This window comes from Guillardia theta (assembly GCF_000315625.1).
Source record: "Guillardia theta CCMP2712 unplaced genomic scaffold GUITHscaffold_72, whole genome shotgun sequence".
In the NCBI taxonomy this organism is placed as follows: domain Eukaryota; class Cryptophyceae; order Pyrenomonadales; family Geminigeraceae; genus Guillardia; species Guillardia theta.
The window spans coordinates 283,450-295,314 of NW_005434602.1; the positions used below are offsets into that span (position 1 = coordinate 283,450).

General features: G+C 54.2%; 4 protein-coding genes across 4 annotated transcripts; 3 read left to right on the plus strand and 1 right to left on the minus strand.

Moving 5' to 3' along the window:
• Nucleotides 1-1,053, plus strand: GUITHDRAFT_143227 (hypothetical protein; the record flags this gene model as incomplete). The annotated part of the gene is made up of 3 exons (XM_005826771.1): nucleotides 1-56; nucleotides 109-507; nucleotides 555-1,053. The coding sequence occupies 3 exons, from the start codon at nucleotides 1-3 to the stop codon at nucleotides 1,051-1,053; spliced, it is 954 nt and encodes a 317-aa protein (XP_005826828.1).
• Nucleotides 1,054-1,425: 372 nt separating this feature from the next.
• On the minus strand, nucleotides 1,426-3,789 carry GUITHDRAFT_143228 (hypothetical protein; the record flags this gene model as incomplete). The annotated part of the gene is made up of 10 exons (XM_005826772.1): nucleotides 1,426-1,522; nucleotides 1,596-1,678; nucleotides 1,857-1,968; nucleotides 2,019-2,058; nucleotides 2,107-2,233; nucleotides 2,286-2,479; nucleotides 2,533-2,746; nucleotides 2,793-2,831; nucleotides 3,076-3,309; nucleotides 3,361-3,789. 10 exons carry the CDS (start codon nucleotides 3,787-3,789, stop codon nucleotides 1,426-1,428), a joined length of 1,569 nt encoding a protein of 522 aa, XP_005826829.1.
• Nucleotides 3,790-4,427: 638 nt separating this feature from the next.
• GUITHDRAFT_143229 (hypothetical protein) lies at nucleotides 4,428-5,795 on the plus strand (the record flags this gene model as incomplete). The annotated part of the gene is made up of 4 exons (XM_005826773.1): nucleotides 4,428-5,210; nucleotides 5,257-5,532; nucleotides 5,591-5,650; nucleotides 5,697-5,795. The coding sequence occupies 4 exons, from the start codon at nucleotides 4,428-4,430 to the stop codon at nucleotides 5,793-5,795; spliced, it is 1,218 nt and encodes a 405-aa protein (XP_005826830.1).
• Nucleotides 5,796-7,439: 1,644 nt separating this feature from the next.
• On the plus strand, nucleotides 7,440-11,751 carry GUITHDRAFT_114101 (hypothetical protein; the record flags this gene model as incomplete). The annotated part of the gene is made up of 11 exons (XM_005826774.1): nucleotides 7,440-7,627; nucleotides 7,678-7,855; nucleotides 7,912-7,986; nucleotides 8,058-8,135; nucleotides 8,182-8,448; nucleotides 8,494-8,621; nucleotides 8,669-8,723; nucleotides 8,773-9,360; nucleotides 9,410-9,491; nucleotides 9,546-11,017; nucleotides 11,071-11,751. The coding sequence occupies 11 exons, from the start codon at nucleotides 7,440-7,442 to the stop codon at nucleotides 11,749-11,751; spliced, it is 3,792 nt and encodes a 1,263-aa protein (XP_005826831.1).
• Nucleotides 11,752-11,865: the final 114 nt, after the last annotated feature.

An 11,865-nucleotide genomic window follows, 5' to 3' on the forward strand; every position in this document is an offset into this window, starting at 1 on the left:
ATGGCTCCCCCGATGGCAGGAGGCAACGGATTCTTCATGCAAGCATTTCCATCCTAGTAAGTGACATTGATCTGATCATCTTTTTTTGTGTATAACCAAGTATTTCAGTGGAATGGCTCCTGGTTACAACATGGCAGGGCAAGCAAACCCGCAGATGATGCAAATGCAAATGATGCAGTACATGCAGATGCATGGCATGACCGGACAGATGGACCCTAACATGATCAATGCCATGATGCATCCAATGATGAAGGGAAAGATGGCAAATGCAGCATCCTTGGAATCTGTGTCCATGCATGGTATTCCTGCCCACGCCATGCAGAGCCCCCTCAAGGGCATCCCTGCTAAGTTTGTGACGGGAACTTTCATGGAGTCTGACATCATCAACAACTCTGAGACGGTTCCCTCTGAAGGCTCAGGGGCTCAGGAACCCACCTCGAGCAGCAGCCATGACAACCTGCAAGAGATGCTGAGGAAACTGAGCATGTCTCCGTCACAGTCAGAATTGTAAGAGTTCTTGACCGTCTTGCATGACTTCTCACATAATTTTTCAGATCTTACAATAGCACCAATGCATGCTGCAGTGAGGTTTCGTCTCATGGATCGGCAGCTGAGATGGATGCCAGCAACAGCCTTGCTTCAGGCATTTCCGATGCTGGTATGCTCTCAGACAATGGATCGAACAATCAGGAAACAAGCATCTCTGATGCAAGCACTAAAGTGATGGAAAAGGATGCCCAAAAGTCAAAGTTTCACAAATATGACAAGAAACGAGACCAAGGTGCTGATGAAAAGCCATATTACGCGAATCGGGGTGGCATGAGGGGGCAGGGCAAGAAGCCTTTTTCAGGGAGCAGAGGACATCCGCAAGGTGGAAGGGGAGGACGTGGCGGTCCGCATTCAGGCCGTCCCTTCCCTCCCAAGTCGCCTGAGGAGAAGATCGCTGGACCTAGAGAAGACGAGGGAGAGTGGAAGACAGTGGAACGATCGGGACTCAAGAATCGTCATCCAAGGGGTGGAATCACCAGGCCACCGCACAATCGGGTTGAATGATGCAAGAGTCTGCAATTTTGTTTCTTTGTTTCAACGAGGTTTAAGATCTGATAGTGGATTTTCTGAAGAATCTGTTTGAAGGTCATATCATTCTGAAAGCTATGGAAGTGGCCAATGACAAGCATGTCGTCCGTTATTGTTTAACAGCATTTTGAAGTTCAGCACGTCAGAGGACAGGTTCGAAGCAATTACTTTGTACATCATCTCTATGCACGAGTACACCGCAAGGCTAAGGGATAAGATATTGTCCTTGAACTTCGACGTGGAAGTGTTGTATTCGACTGTCTCTGTTGTCTGTAAAAAAAAATAAAAAAATGAACGCGTGATTGATTTCTACTGTAACCTTCCGTTGACTATCACTTCGCTTTTCGATCAGCTTAGCACCACCTGCTCTTTGATTCTGAATCCGCCGGGAACACAATCGCCGACGTAAGTGATCTGCTGTTTGCCTTCCTCAAAGCCTACCCGCCTGTGCAAGTTTGAGGAGAGCAGCAGCCGAGAACAGGAGGAGAGATTGGGAAGGGGCCACTCTCTCGACTCACCGGAAATCCAATCGGTCGTAGATGGGATCGATGCCGTGCACAAGAGAGGTTCCCCAGTCAGGGCCCTTCATCTTCATCTCTTCCTGCTCTCAGTGTAAAATGTCTTTTCCTCACTCTCGCCCACTTCTCTCCCACTTGCATCCCCTTGCAACTTCCTCTTCTCCCGCCTTCTTCCTAACCCCCCTGAACATTCTGGTGGCTACACCATGTCTCCTAGCCTTTCTTGGTCTTCGCTTTCCGCTTTCTCCCTCGCATGCCGACCTGCGCTCTAGCCAAGTCTCGGAGGAGGTAGTAGTCAAGGCAGAGGTTCTGCGGCAGGTGTGGCATGGAGCCCCTCAGCGTTTGCTCAATCTCTCCCTGCTTCCAAGGCTCTCTGACGTGTCATCATGGCCTGTCCGAGGAGGCACAGAGGGAGCTTCTCACCGCGCGAGGAACTCGTCAAACTCACGCAGCACCTTCCATCCTGCGATGAGGCGATCACCGAGAGGAGGAAGAGGCTAGCCTGACTCACCAGCCTCACACTTGGCGATGGCCGCCTCGGTCTCCTGGTCGCCATTCCCCCATGTCTTACATCGACGCAAGAACTCCGGGAGGTTGGGATCAGCGAACTGGATCATCGGAGGTAGTCCAGGCTTCCCCTACGTCATCAGCACGTTAGGTGCAGGGGAGAGGGAGGCGCGTCCAGTCCACCTTGGGGAAGATCCTATCCATGTCCTCCTGGCTCAGAGTGTCATTCAGATCGATGGAGCGCACGGCCTGCATCAGTCGCTCTTGCTCCAAGGGGCTCAATCCTTCCTCCTCGTGTGTGAAGTTCTCCATCTTCTCTGCGAATTTCGCCATGATCTGCCTGCTCGCCCGATCGGGGATGGCAGAAGCGTTAATCCCTGCCGGACAAGATTAAGTCATGGTTGCTACTATCCCCACCGGAATCGTGTACCCATGTGAAGGAGTTCATCGTTGAAGTTCTCGAGCGCTGCCTCGAACTCCTTGGGATCTATCCCAGACATCCTCAGATCTGCCAGAAGGTTCTCCTCGTCTATTCTAGCTCGCTCTGCTTCTTCCTCTGCTTCGGATCTTGCCGACAGCTCTGCCAACCTCTTCTCCCGCAGTCTTCTCACAAATTCTTCGTGCTCCTCCTGCATCATCGCGGCCTGTACCAGCAGCATTCAGCCTGCCGCACAACCTGCACGCTCTTACTGTCTGCAGGAACTCGTCTTGCGACATCTTCAGCAATTTCTGTGGGATCGCATCAGTCAGGTGCAAGCTTCCCCATCAAGGAGCATGACGAGCCTTTCGGATAAAGTAGCTTGCCGGAGGATGCCACTGGGAGACGTTTCGAAGCCTGGACAACTTCATCGGTCCCACAACCCCAATCTGAGGGGTGAAGACAGACCTGTCGTGGAAGAACGTTTTGCCAGTCTTGGGATCCCTCAACTTCGTCCAATCCCCAAAGTCATACAGAGGCATGCCTGCAAGGTACTTGAACACCCTCCAACGACCTCGCACGTTCACCCGCAAGCTCCTCGGCCACTCGCTGCCGATGCTTCTCAAGGAACTTCTGCTCCTCCTCTCCCTTGCCCACTCCTGGATCGTCAGGCAGCGGCTTGCAGCAGGGAGGCACGTAGTCTGAGAAGCGGCTGAGCTCGATGGAGACTGAGGAAGCGGAGGGATGCTTCTTGCCATCTTGGTCGTTCAACGCTGACCCAGGAAGTAACTGTAGATGCAACAAATCAAACGAAGAGACGAGGGGCGGGGCAAGAGATACTTGCAGCAGGACGTCGGATGCTTCTTCTCCTAGTGCTAGGGACCGAACCTGCTCCCATGACTTGCCCTTGAGGCTCTCGCCATTGATCGCGACGACTTCGTCGCCGATGTTGATCAAACCTGCATGCGCTTGCTGCACCTGGGGATGGATCGACAGGATCTTGTATGGTGGATCTCTGCTCAACAGCAAGCCTATCCCACTGAGCATCTTGCCGTCCTTCATCGGCGGCATGATGGGCGGCCGAATCAAGAGATCGTACAAATGCGTCAGGTTCCCTTGCTCCTCCGGGTCCTTCAAGTAGGCTTCTGTCAGGTTGTACAGACTCTCGTCATAGCTGCCCTCGGACGAGCCTGAGCCTTCATCCGAGAATGGCAGATCGTCTTCGTATGCTCCTCCTCGGAGCATCAGAGACATCGGCTTAGCCGCCATGGAGCCAGCATTAGATCGAAGTGACGGATTTTCAGAGGGCAGGAGAATGGCGGTCCTGGCACTCGAACCTCCACATAGAGAGAGGGAAGCGAGGATGATCAAGAGCTTCATCCTCCTTCTCTGCTCTACAGTCGCCATCCTCTCCTCTCTGTCACAGTCACGGTCCTCATCTTCCTCCACTCCCTCCCCCCCTCTCTCCCTTCCACGCCCATGGCCGCATCTTGGTCAAGCCCACATCTCCACTATGACCCAATAGGAATTGCCGAGCCCTGCCAGTGCCGAGCCCTGGCCGAGCCTTCAATGCATGAGGGAGCTAGGAGCGATGGCGCCTTCGGCTGCGCTCCTCCTCTCGTCATGGCTACTTCCTCCTCACCCATGAACTCGGCTGGCTGATCTTGCGCTGGTCTCGGAGGCCCTCGATCGCGGCCATGCAGTCAGAAGGCGAGCATGTGAGTCGAGGAGTGGGGATTGCGGGAAAGAGGAGAAGCAGCGAACATGGCGCGATCGCTGGAGATGAAAGAGAGCAGAAGGTTGCGAGGAGCACGAGCAGTCGAGGAGTGTGTTGGAACTGGAAGGAGTTCGAGCGCGAGGCCCGCGAGGTCTGCGACAACGTGTACCTTTCAGAGTGGATCGCCGTAATGCAGGAGATAGAAGAGTTGGGCTGGATGCTGCCAGGAGGCTACATGGACGTCCCAGCCAACAGGAACAAGGAGCTTGTCCATGTTCTTGGATCCTACATTGACAACGTGGTCGGGTCCCGGAGGCGGATGTACGCGTGGAGCGTTCCGTGCGAGGAAGCTCTGCGATCAATCGCTCAGGCCTCACCCAACGGAATCCTTGAGCTGGGAGCAGGGACTGGCTACTGGGCTTCGCTGCTGAGGAGTCGAGGAGTGCCAGTTGTATGCTATGACAGGGTGCCTGTCAGTGGTGCAGTGCGATTCGGGGAGAGGCAGGAGGGAGGGCAAACGATTCCCGATGCTCATGTTCACACTTGCTCTCACAACTCTGTGGAAGGGCACGCGAAGATCAACTCCCAGCATGCTCTGAGGAGCTCGATCTGCTTGCAGGACTTTGACTGTCACTTCACAGCGACTGCTGCGCCATTCTACAAGGTCCATGAAGGAGGAGCCGCCGCGGTCGACGAGTTCCCATCACGCGCTCTCATGCTCTGCTGGCCGCCCAAGGAGCAGGAGTGTTCCGCGTGCGAGGAGAGTGGGAAGGACCAGGACACAGAGAGCATCTTCCTCGCCCTGCAGGTCCTCTGCTTCCTTGACGAGGCTGCTGGTTCACAGCTGGTGCAGGCGCTGGAGAAGTACAAGGGAGACACGCTCATCTACGTCGGGGAGTGGACAGGGAGGACGGGGAGCCTCAAGTCGCTGAGTCCGCACGGAGAGACGGCAGGACCCAAGTTTCAAGCTAAGGTGCGAGAGAGGAAGGGGCGGTTCTCTTGTGAGACGTGGAGGACAGGTGCTGCGGGAGTGGGACCTTGTCTCAAGGACGGCCCTCCCTTCCTGGCCCTTCGTGCATGATGAGCTGAGTGTGTGGAGGAGGAAGAGGCTGCATGCTCTCTCGCCCTGTCAAGCTCCTTCCTCTCACAGACCCTGCGGGCCGACAGGACCCATTTCGTCAAGCTCTGACCTGAGCTGCGAGTACCGTCGGCGTGTTATCGAGATACATCGGCGACTGTGGGAAGAAGATTTGATCCAATACGCCAAGAAGAACTCGACGGATGAATTCTCGGATGTGAGTCAGCAGGGCTCTGTTCAGCTGGCTCTCCTGGGATGGTGACGGTGTGCTGCAGGCTGAGAAGAGGATTATTCAAGGTCTGCAGGGGGCTAGGGATACTCAAGCAGCTCTGCAGGTATGGGCCTGTTCTTGATGCTTTTTCTGTCTCACTGCTGTCTCAGGTGATGCTCAAAGAATTCGTGGGATGGTGCGACCAAAACTGCCCTGTCGGGGACGTTTGGAGCAGCAGAAGAGAAGGGGAGCATTCGGGGGAAGATTGAAATTTGTTGATAATTATGATGAAAAGAGGAGGGAGCAAGTGGTGGAGTTGATGAATATGATGAAGAGAGGAGCCTGGGAGTAGCTGGTGGAGTTAATGAATATGATGAAGAGAGGAGCCTGGGAGCAAGTGATGGAGTTAATGAATATGATGAAAAGAGGAGCCTGGGAGCAAGTGATGGAGTTAATGAATATGATGAAAAGAGGAGCCTGGGAGCAAGTGATGGAGTTAATGAATATGATGAAGAGAGGAGGGAGCAAGTAATGCAGTTGTATCTGATAACTTTACTTCACCTCCTACACACCATGAAAGTCGTTCCGACTGAAGTCGGCCACTTGCGTGCATTGAATTCCTGCTGAGACTGGACTTTGTTGAAGATTGGAGGGAAGCGAATAATATTGGAATGTTACTCTGTAATTTGAAACTTTCAATGAACTCAAGTGCACTGTAGCTTTCTGTGTTTGTGTTAGTTGGTCGGGGTATGCATTTATCGAAGGGTGGGGTCATGCACCCTACCCCTTGTTTCTAAGAAAATCAGTTGTTATTCCCTGGGTCATAACGATTCAAAGGGTGGTAATATACCACAAAAGCAAGCAATGTTCTCTTCGACAAATGGGGGTGGGTGCATCGTTGAATTGCCATGGGTGGGGTGCTTGTCCTCATTTAGATGAGATAGGTAGGGTATAGTAAGTAGCAGGTTTTATTGGTAAATGTGGGGGTACTATTGTCGAAAAGAGGGGGTATTCTGACATATAGGGTGAAGAACATGGGTGGGTTGGGAATGTGTGATGACGGGGTGAGGGTAGAGATGTGCGAATGACGATGAAAATGCTGGCTAGACTGAGCAAGGGAGGGAGGAGGAGGGGGGGAGGGGAGGAGGAGGTAGGAGAGGAGCAGAAGAAAGGAATGAGGGGAACGGCAGATCAAGGCACATTCATGGGGAGGGAAAGGACAAGAAATCGAGATAGAGACTTTTTGAGGTTATCAGAATTCTAGAACTTTTCACTTCCAAGACAGGGCAAGTGTTGGATGAAGGGTAGAATTTGAAAGGTCGATCGACTGATTTTCATGGAGGATATTCAAAATCCTAGAATCCGCATGCACAAATGCCTCACCTGGTCTGATCTCACCATGTTTCAGGGCTCATGGCTGATAGAATGTGGTGGAAGATCCAGTGAGATCTTGCTCAGTCATGGACAGGAGAGACCAGCAGCGGTCAGACCTCTCCGAGCAGAGGAATGATTACCACGCAGAGCAACAGTTTCCAGCTTCTGCAGTCTCCTTCCAACCCTTCCAGCATCCTGGCTACAATGGCACTGACTACAGTCACCCTCCTGCCCCGCTCCTCAGCCCTCCGTCCTCCACCGGTTCAGCCAAGATCACCCCGACGCCTCCTATGCATCCCCCTCCTCTCAACTCGCAGATTGTACATGCACGCAGCTCGCAACAGTCATCCGTCTCGTCTTCACCAAAGTTCTCGGTGGATTCGATCGAAAGTCATCGACTGTTCTTCAATCCTTCACACGTGGGAGGGGTAGGTGGAGGACAGGCAGGGGCTCCATCAGCAGCGGGAGCGGAATCAGCGGCAGGACAGGGGTCAGGAGGACCTGGGGCAGACGGGGGAGCCGGGGCAGGGCGATACGGGATGAACACAAGTGTCGATAAGATGCCGCACATGAGAACTTCGTGGAGTGCTGCGGGCTCCCCTTTGACCAGCGTAGCTCAGGACAATCTTAAGAGGAGAGTTTTCTCAGTGAGAGACGTTCATGACTACATCGCTCACAAGAACAAGGCGGATGTCAACATTCAGACAGACCCGCCGACTAAGAAGAGGTGGGTTGTAAGGGTACGATGCGGACCGTTAGTGACAGAGGTGTGCCTAGGTTTCAGACATTGGTGTGCTTGTGGAGAAACAAGTTCACAGTGATGATTGCTTTGTTGCTGGTTTCGGCTGCCGTCTGGAAGCTCAGGGATCAATACGAGACTATCACGGCCCTCAACGTGGAAAGGTCAAGTCTGATTGCTATCAAGCATCAACTTGAGAATACATGTCACGATATGGTGAGAGAGGGAGTGTCGACAGAACTTGTCTCTCTGAGATGTATTTGATCTGCCAGGTCGAGCTGTCGAGGAAGGAATCAGAGGTGAACACCCAGAAGCGCATCGAGTCTCTCGTTGAGCTCCACAGGAAGGTGAAGTGACCCCTTCCTTGCAAATTGTTCACAGTGTGTCTTTGGCTTGTTTGAGGGCTTTTTTCATGTAGGAGTTGGACACTTGCCGCACAGAAATCAAGAGGATGAAGGAAGAGAGGGATGAAGAGTTGAGAACGAAACGGCAAGAGGTCGATAACTCGTGTGCTTACCTTGCTCGAATGAGAAACATAGCAGATTTTTGATCATAGGAAAGCAAGAAATAACCAGCTCGACGAACCTGTCGAGAAAGAAGTTGGACAAATAGATCCATCAATGTCTCTGGACCATGAAGAAGTGGCGCAACCTCAAGGAACTGTCAAGAACATTAGATCGTTGTCAACCGGCGAGGCAAAAGTTGCAAACATGACCAGCGATTCAGCATCAGGCATGCCGTCAGCGGGTGAACATCCCCGTCAAAATGGAGAAGCTGCCTCAGAATCTCCTCTTTCTGACATCCATCCGGTGATGCTTGCGCATACTTCGCTTCTCCAATTGACGTTCCTGCAGCAAAACTTCCGGAGCGAGAGAGATCGAAGGCGAGCGGATGAGAGAGAAAAGAGCTTGAAGAAGCGTATGCTGCTCAATCAAGCTCGAGAACGCATGAAGCAAGAGGCAAGTGAGAGAATTCGACGAGAGTAAGTGAAAGATCTCAGGTGGTGTGTTTTGTTCATGCGTTCTGCAGAAAAGCAGCGAAAGAGGAAACAGAGCGCAAGAGGGAAGAGTTAATCAGAGAAGAGGTCCCGTTGCTTTTGTTGTACTCATCTCTCATCAAGACATGATTTTCAGAAACGAGCATCGATCCCTTCATTCAAGCAGTTGGGGAAAGTTTCATCTTTGAAGGATGTTCAACGACCAAAGACTATCATTCGATCTTTTAAGGGAAGACGAGGAGACGAACTTGGAGGAGGGAAAGCGGAAGAAGAGCAGCTGTTGAACGATGAGACCAAGCTTGGGGGTCAAGACAAGGAGGCAGATATTGATACAAGAAATGATTCTTCAACTGAAGGTTTCTCCTCTGCACTTCCTCCTACTCAATCTGGCAACGAGACGGCAGATCTGTCCAGATTGCAAGCGCAGACTCAGGAACTTGTTGTTGACATCACAGATCGCCTGAAACGAGGATCGCTGCAGTTAGTGAAAGAAGACTTGTCCCTCCTCCGAGCCCATCTCGAAGTCACCAAGGACACACATAATGAGCAGACTCTGTCTGAGCTAGAAGGCTTGTACCTAAAACGAGTCAACGAACAAGTCGGAGATCGAGCTCTCGCTGAGTTCGGTGAGGCACTGGGGATGAGGAACATTCATGTGGCAGAGAGCATGCTCGATCGTGCTGTGGAAGCGTTCAAGAGGGCAGGAGTCAACAGAGAGGCGGAGGTGAGTTCGAGTCCTCCTTTGAATCGGAGCTGAAGTGCTCAACGAGCAGGTCAAGGAGATGAGGGAGCGACTGAAGTCTCTCAGGGAGGGCTCCATGCATCCTCTTAACTTGGACGAGTTCATGCCAGACGGTCAGTCCCGAAGAAAAGTGACGAGTTTTAGAGGTCCAGTGACGTTTCAAGCAGATATTTTGAACCTGGCTGAAGATTCTGGAAACCGGTTGCAGGAAGCTGAGAGCAATCAATTTGTTCAAGAGCAGCCGACCGTCCTGCCAAGGGAGAAGAGTGTTCAAGGAGAGATAGTTAAGGATCCTACAGAGCTTCAAAGAGAACGCAAGACTCCAGGCATGACGATCCCTCAATCTGAAAACAGAATTCAGCATGAATCGGTCACGAATGGCAACTCTGCACAGGATTCTTTATCAGAAAGGATTGCTGTCAATAGCCACACGGACAAGAAGCGAGAACTGCATTCATTTGGAGATATCGATCTGAACAATGATCAACTCAAGGAACCCCGACTTGCAGTCACAAAGGAGCAAAACGTCGAGATGCATGATCATTCATCCAGTGAGGCGCAAGCTCACATGAGGGATTCAGGGCAAGTTCGAGCCGAACCAACTGAGCTTCCACAACACGAAGATCTGATCAAGTCCGATACTAACAAACAGAGAATCAACTTGCCGCCAACAAATGAAGCAGCAGCAAGACAGTCACCGTCTATTAATGAAGAACAATTGAAACAAATTTCAACTCCAAACAAATTTCAAGATATTCCCAACACCTCAGCAGAGCAGCCGACAAAGGAAAAATTGACACCACATAACATAGAGAGGCATATAGATGCTAACGATAAAGCCCAGGCAGGAAGCCAGCAGGGCGGCAACGGCCACCCGCAGCCAGAGCATGGAGCAGCAAGCGCGGAGAGGCAGCAGGCGACCAGGCCGGAGGAGGCAGCAGGGAGCGAGGAGCAGGAGCAGAGCAAGGGACAAGCTCAGGCGGGACCCTCGGCCACGGGCGAGGCAGGGGCCGGGGAGAGCCAAGGGGTCAGGGCAGCAGACGGAGCAGCCCAGGCAGGAAGCCAGCAGGGCGGCAACGGCCACCCGCAGCCAGAGCATGGAGCAGCAAGCGCGGAGAGGCAGCAGGCGACCAGGCCGGAGGAGGCAGCAGGGAGCGAGGAGCAGGAGCAGAGCAAGGGACAAGCTCAGGCGGCACCCGCGGCCACGGGCGAGGCAGGGGCCGGGGAGAGCCAAGGGGTCAGGGCAGCAGACGGAGCAGCCCAGGCAGGAAGCCAGCAGGGCGGCAACGGCCACCCGCAGCCAGAGCATGGAGCAGCAAGCGCAGAGAGGCAGCAGGCGACCAAGCCGGAGGAGGAGGCAGGGAGCGTGAAGAAGCATGGGGGTGGAGTAGAGGAGCATGCAGCCGAGGCTGTCAAGGAGCAGAGCAAGGGACAAGCTCAGGCGGGACCCGCGGCCACGGGCGAGGCAGGGGCCGGGGAGAGCCAAGGGGTCAGGGCAGCAGACGGAGCAGCCCAGGCAGGAAGCCAGCAGGGCGGCAACGGCCACCCGCAGCCAGAGCATGGAGCAGCAAGCGCGGAGAGGCAGCAGGCGACCAGGCCGGAGGAGGCAGCAGGGAGCGTGAAGAAGCATGGGGGTGGAGTAGAGGAGCAGCAGGGAGCGAGGAGCAGGAGCAGAGCAAGGGACAAGCTCAGGCGGGACCCGCGGCCACGGGCGAGGCAGGGGCCGGGGAGAGCCAAGGGGTCAGGGCAGCAGACGGAGCAGCCCAGGCAGGAAGCCAGCAGGGCGGCAACGGCCACCCGCAGCCAGAGCATGGAGCAGCAAGCGCGGAGAGGCAGCAGGCGACCAGGCCGGAGGAGGCAGCAGGGAGCGAGGAGCAGGAGCAGAGCAAGGGACAAGCTCAGGCGGGACCCGCGGCCACGGGCGAGGCAGGGGCCGGGGAGAGCCAAGGGGTCAGGGCAGCAGACGGAGCAGCCCAGGCAGGAAGCCAGCAGGGCGGCAACGGCCACCCGCAGCCAGAGCATGGAGCAGCAAGCGCGGAGAGGCAGCAGGCGACCAAGCCGGAGGAGGGGGCAGGGAGCGTGAAGAAGCATGGGGGTGGAGTAGAGGAGCATGCAGCCGAGGCTGTCGAGATGTCGGAGGCAGGAGGGACGTCAGGGTTTGGTGAACCCCCGGAAGGCTCGTTGGAGTCCGTGAAATCGAGGATGCTCAATATTCAGAGCCATCGGCAGTTTTTCGAGGAGCATCATAAGAGGTCGATGTCTCAGGAGGGCAGCGATTGCGGTCATGTGTCGGGAGGTGGACGGGCTGCTGAAGGTGGTGGAGACGGCGGGGCCAGCATGGAAGGATTGAAGTTTCAGCACAAGATCAAGTGAGGGAGGAGGAAGAGAAGACGGGAAGGTGTTCGAGCAAGTTAGAGAGGAGGAGCGTGTCAGCGGGGCGCCGAAGGGGAGGGGGGGGGGGGGAGGAAACTTTCAAGTTTTCCAAGC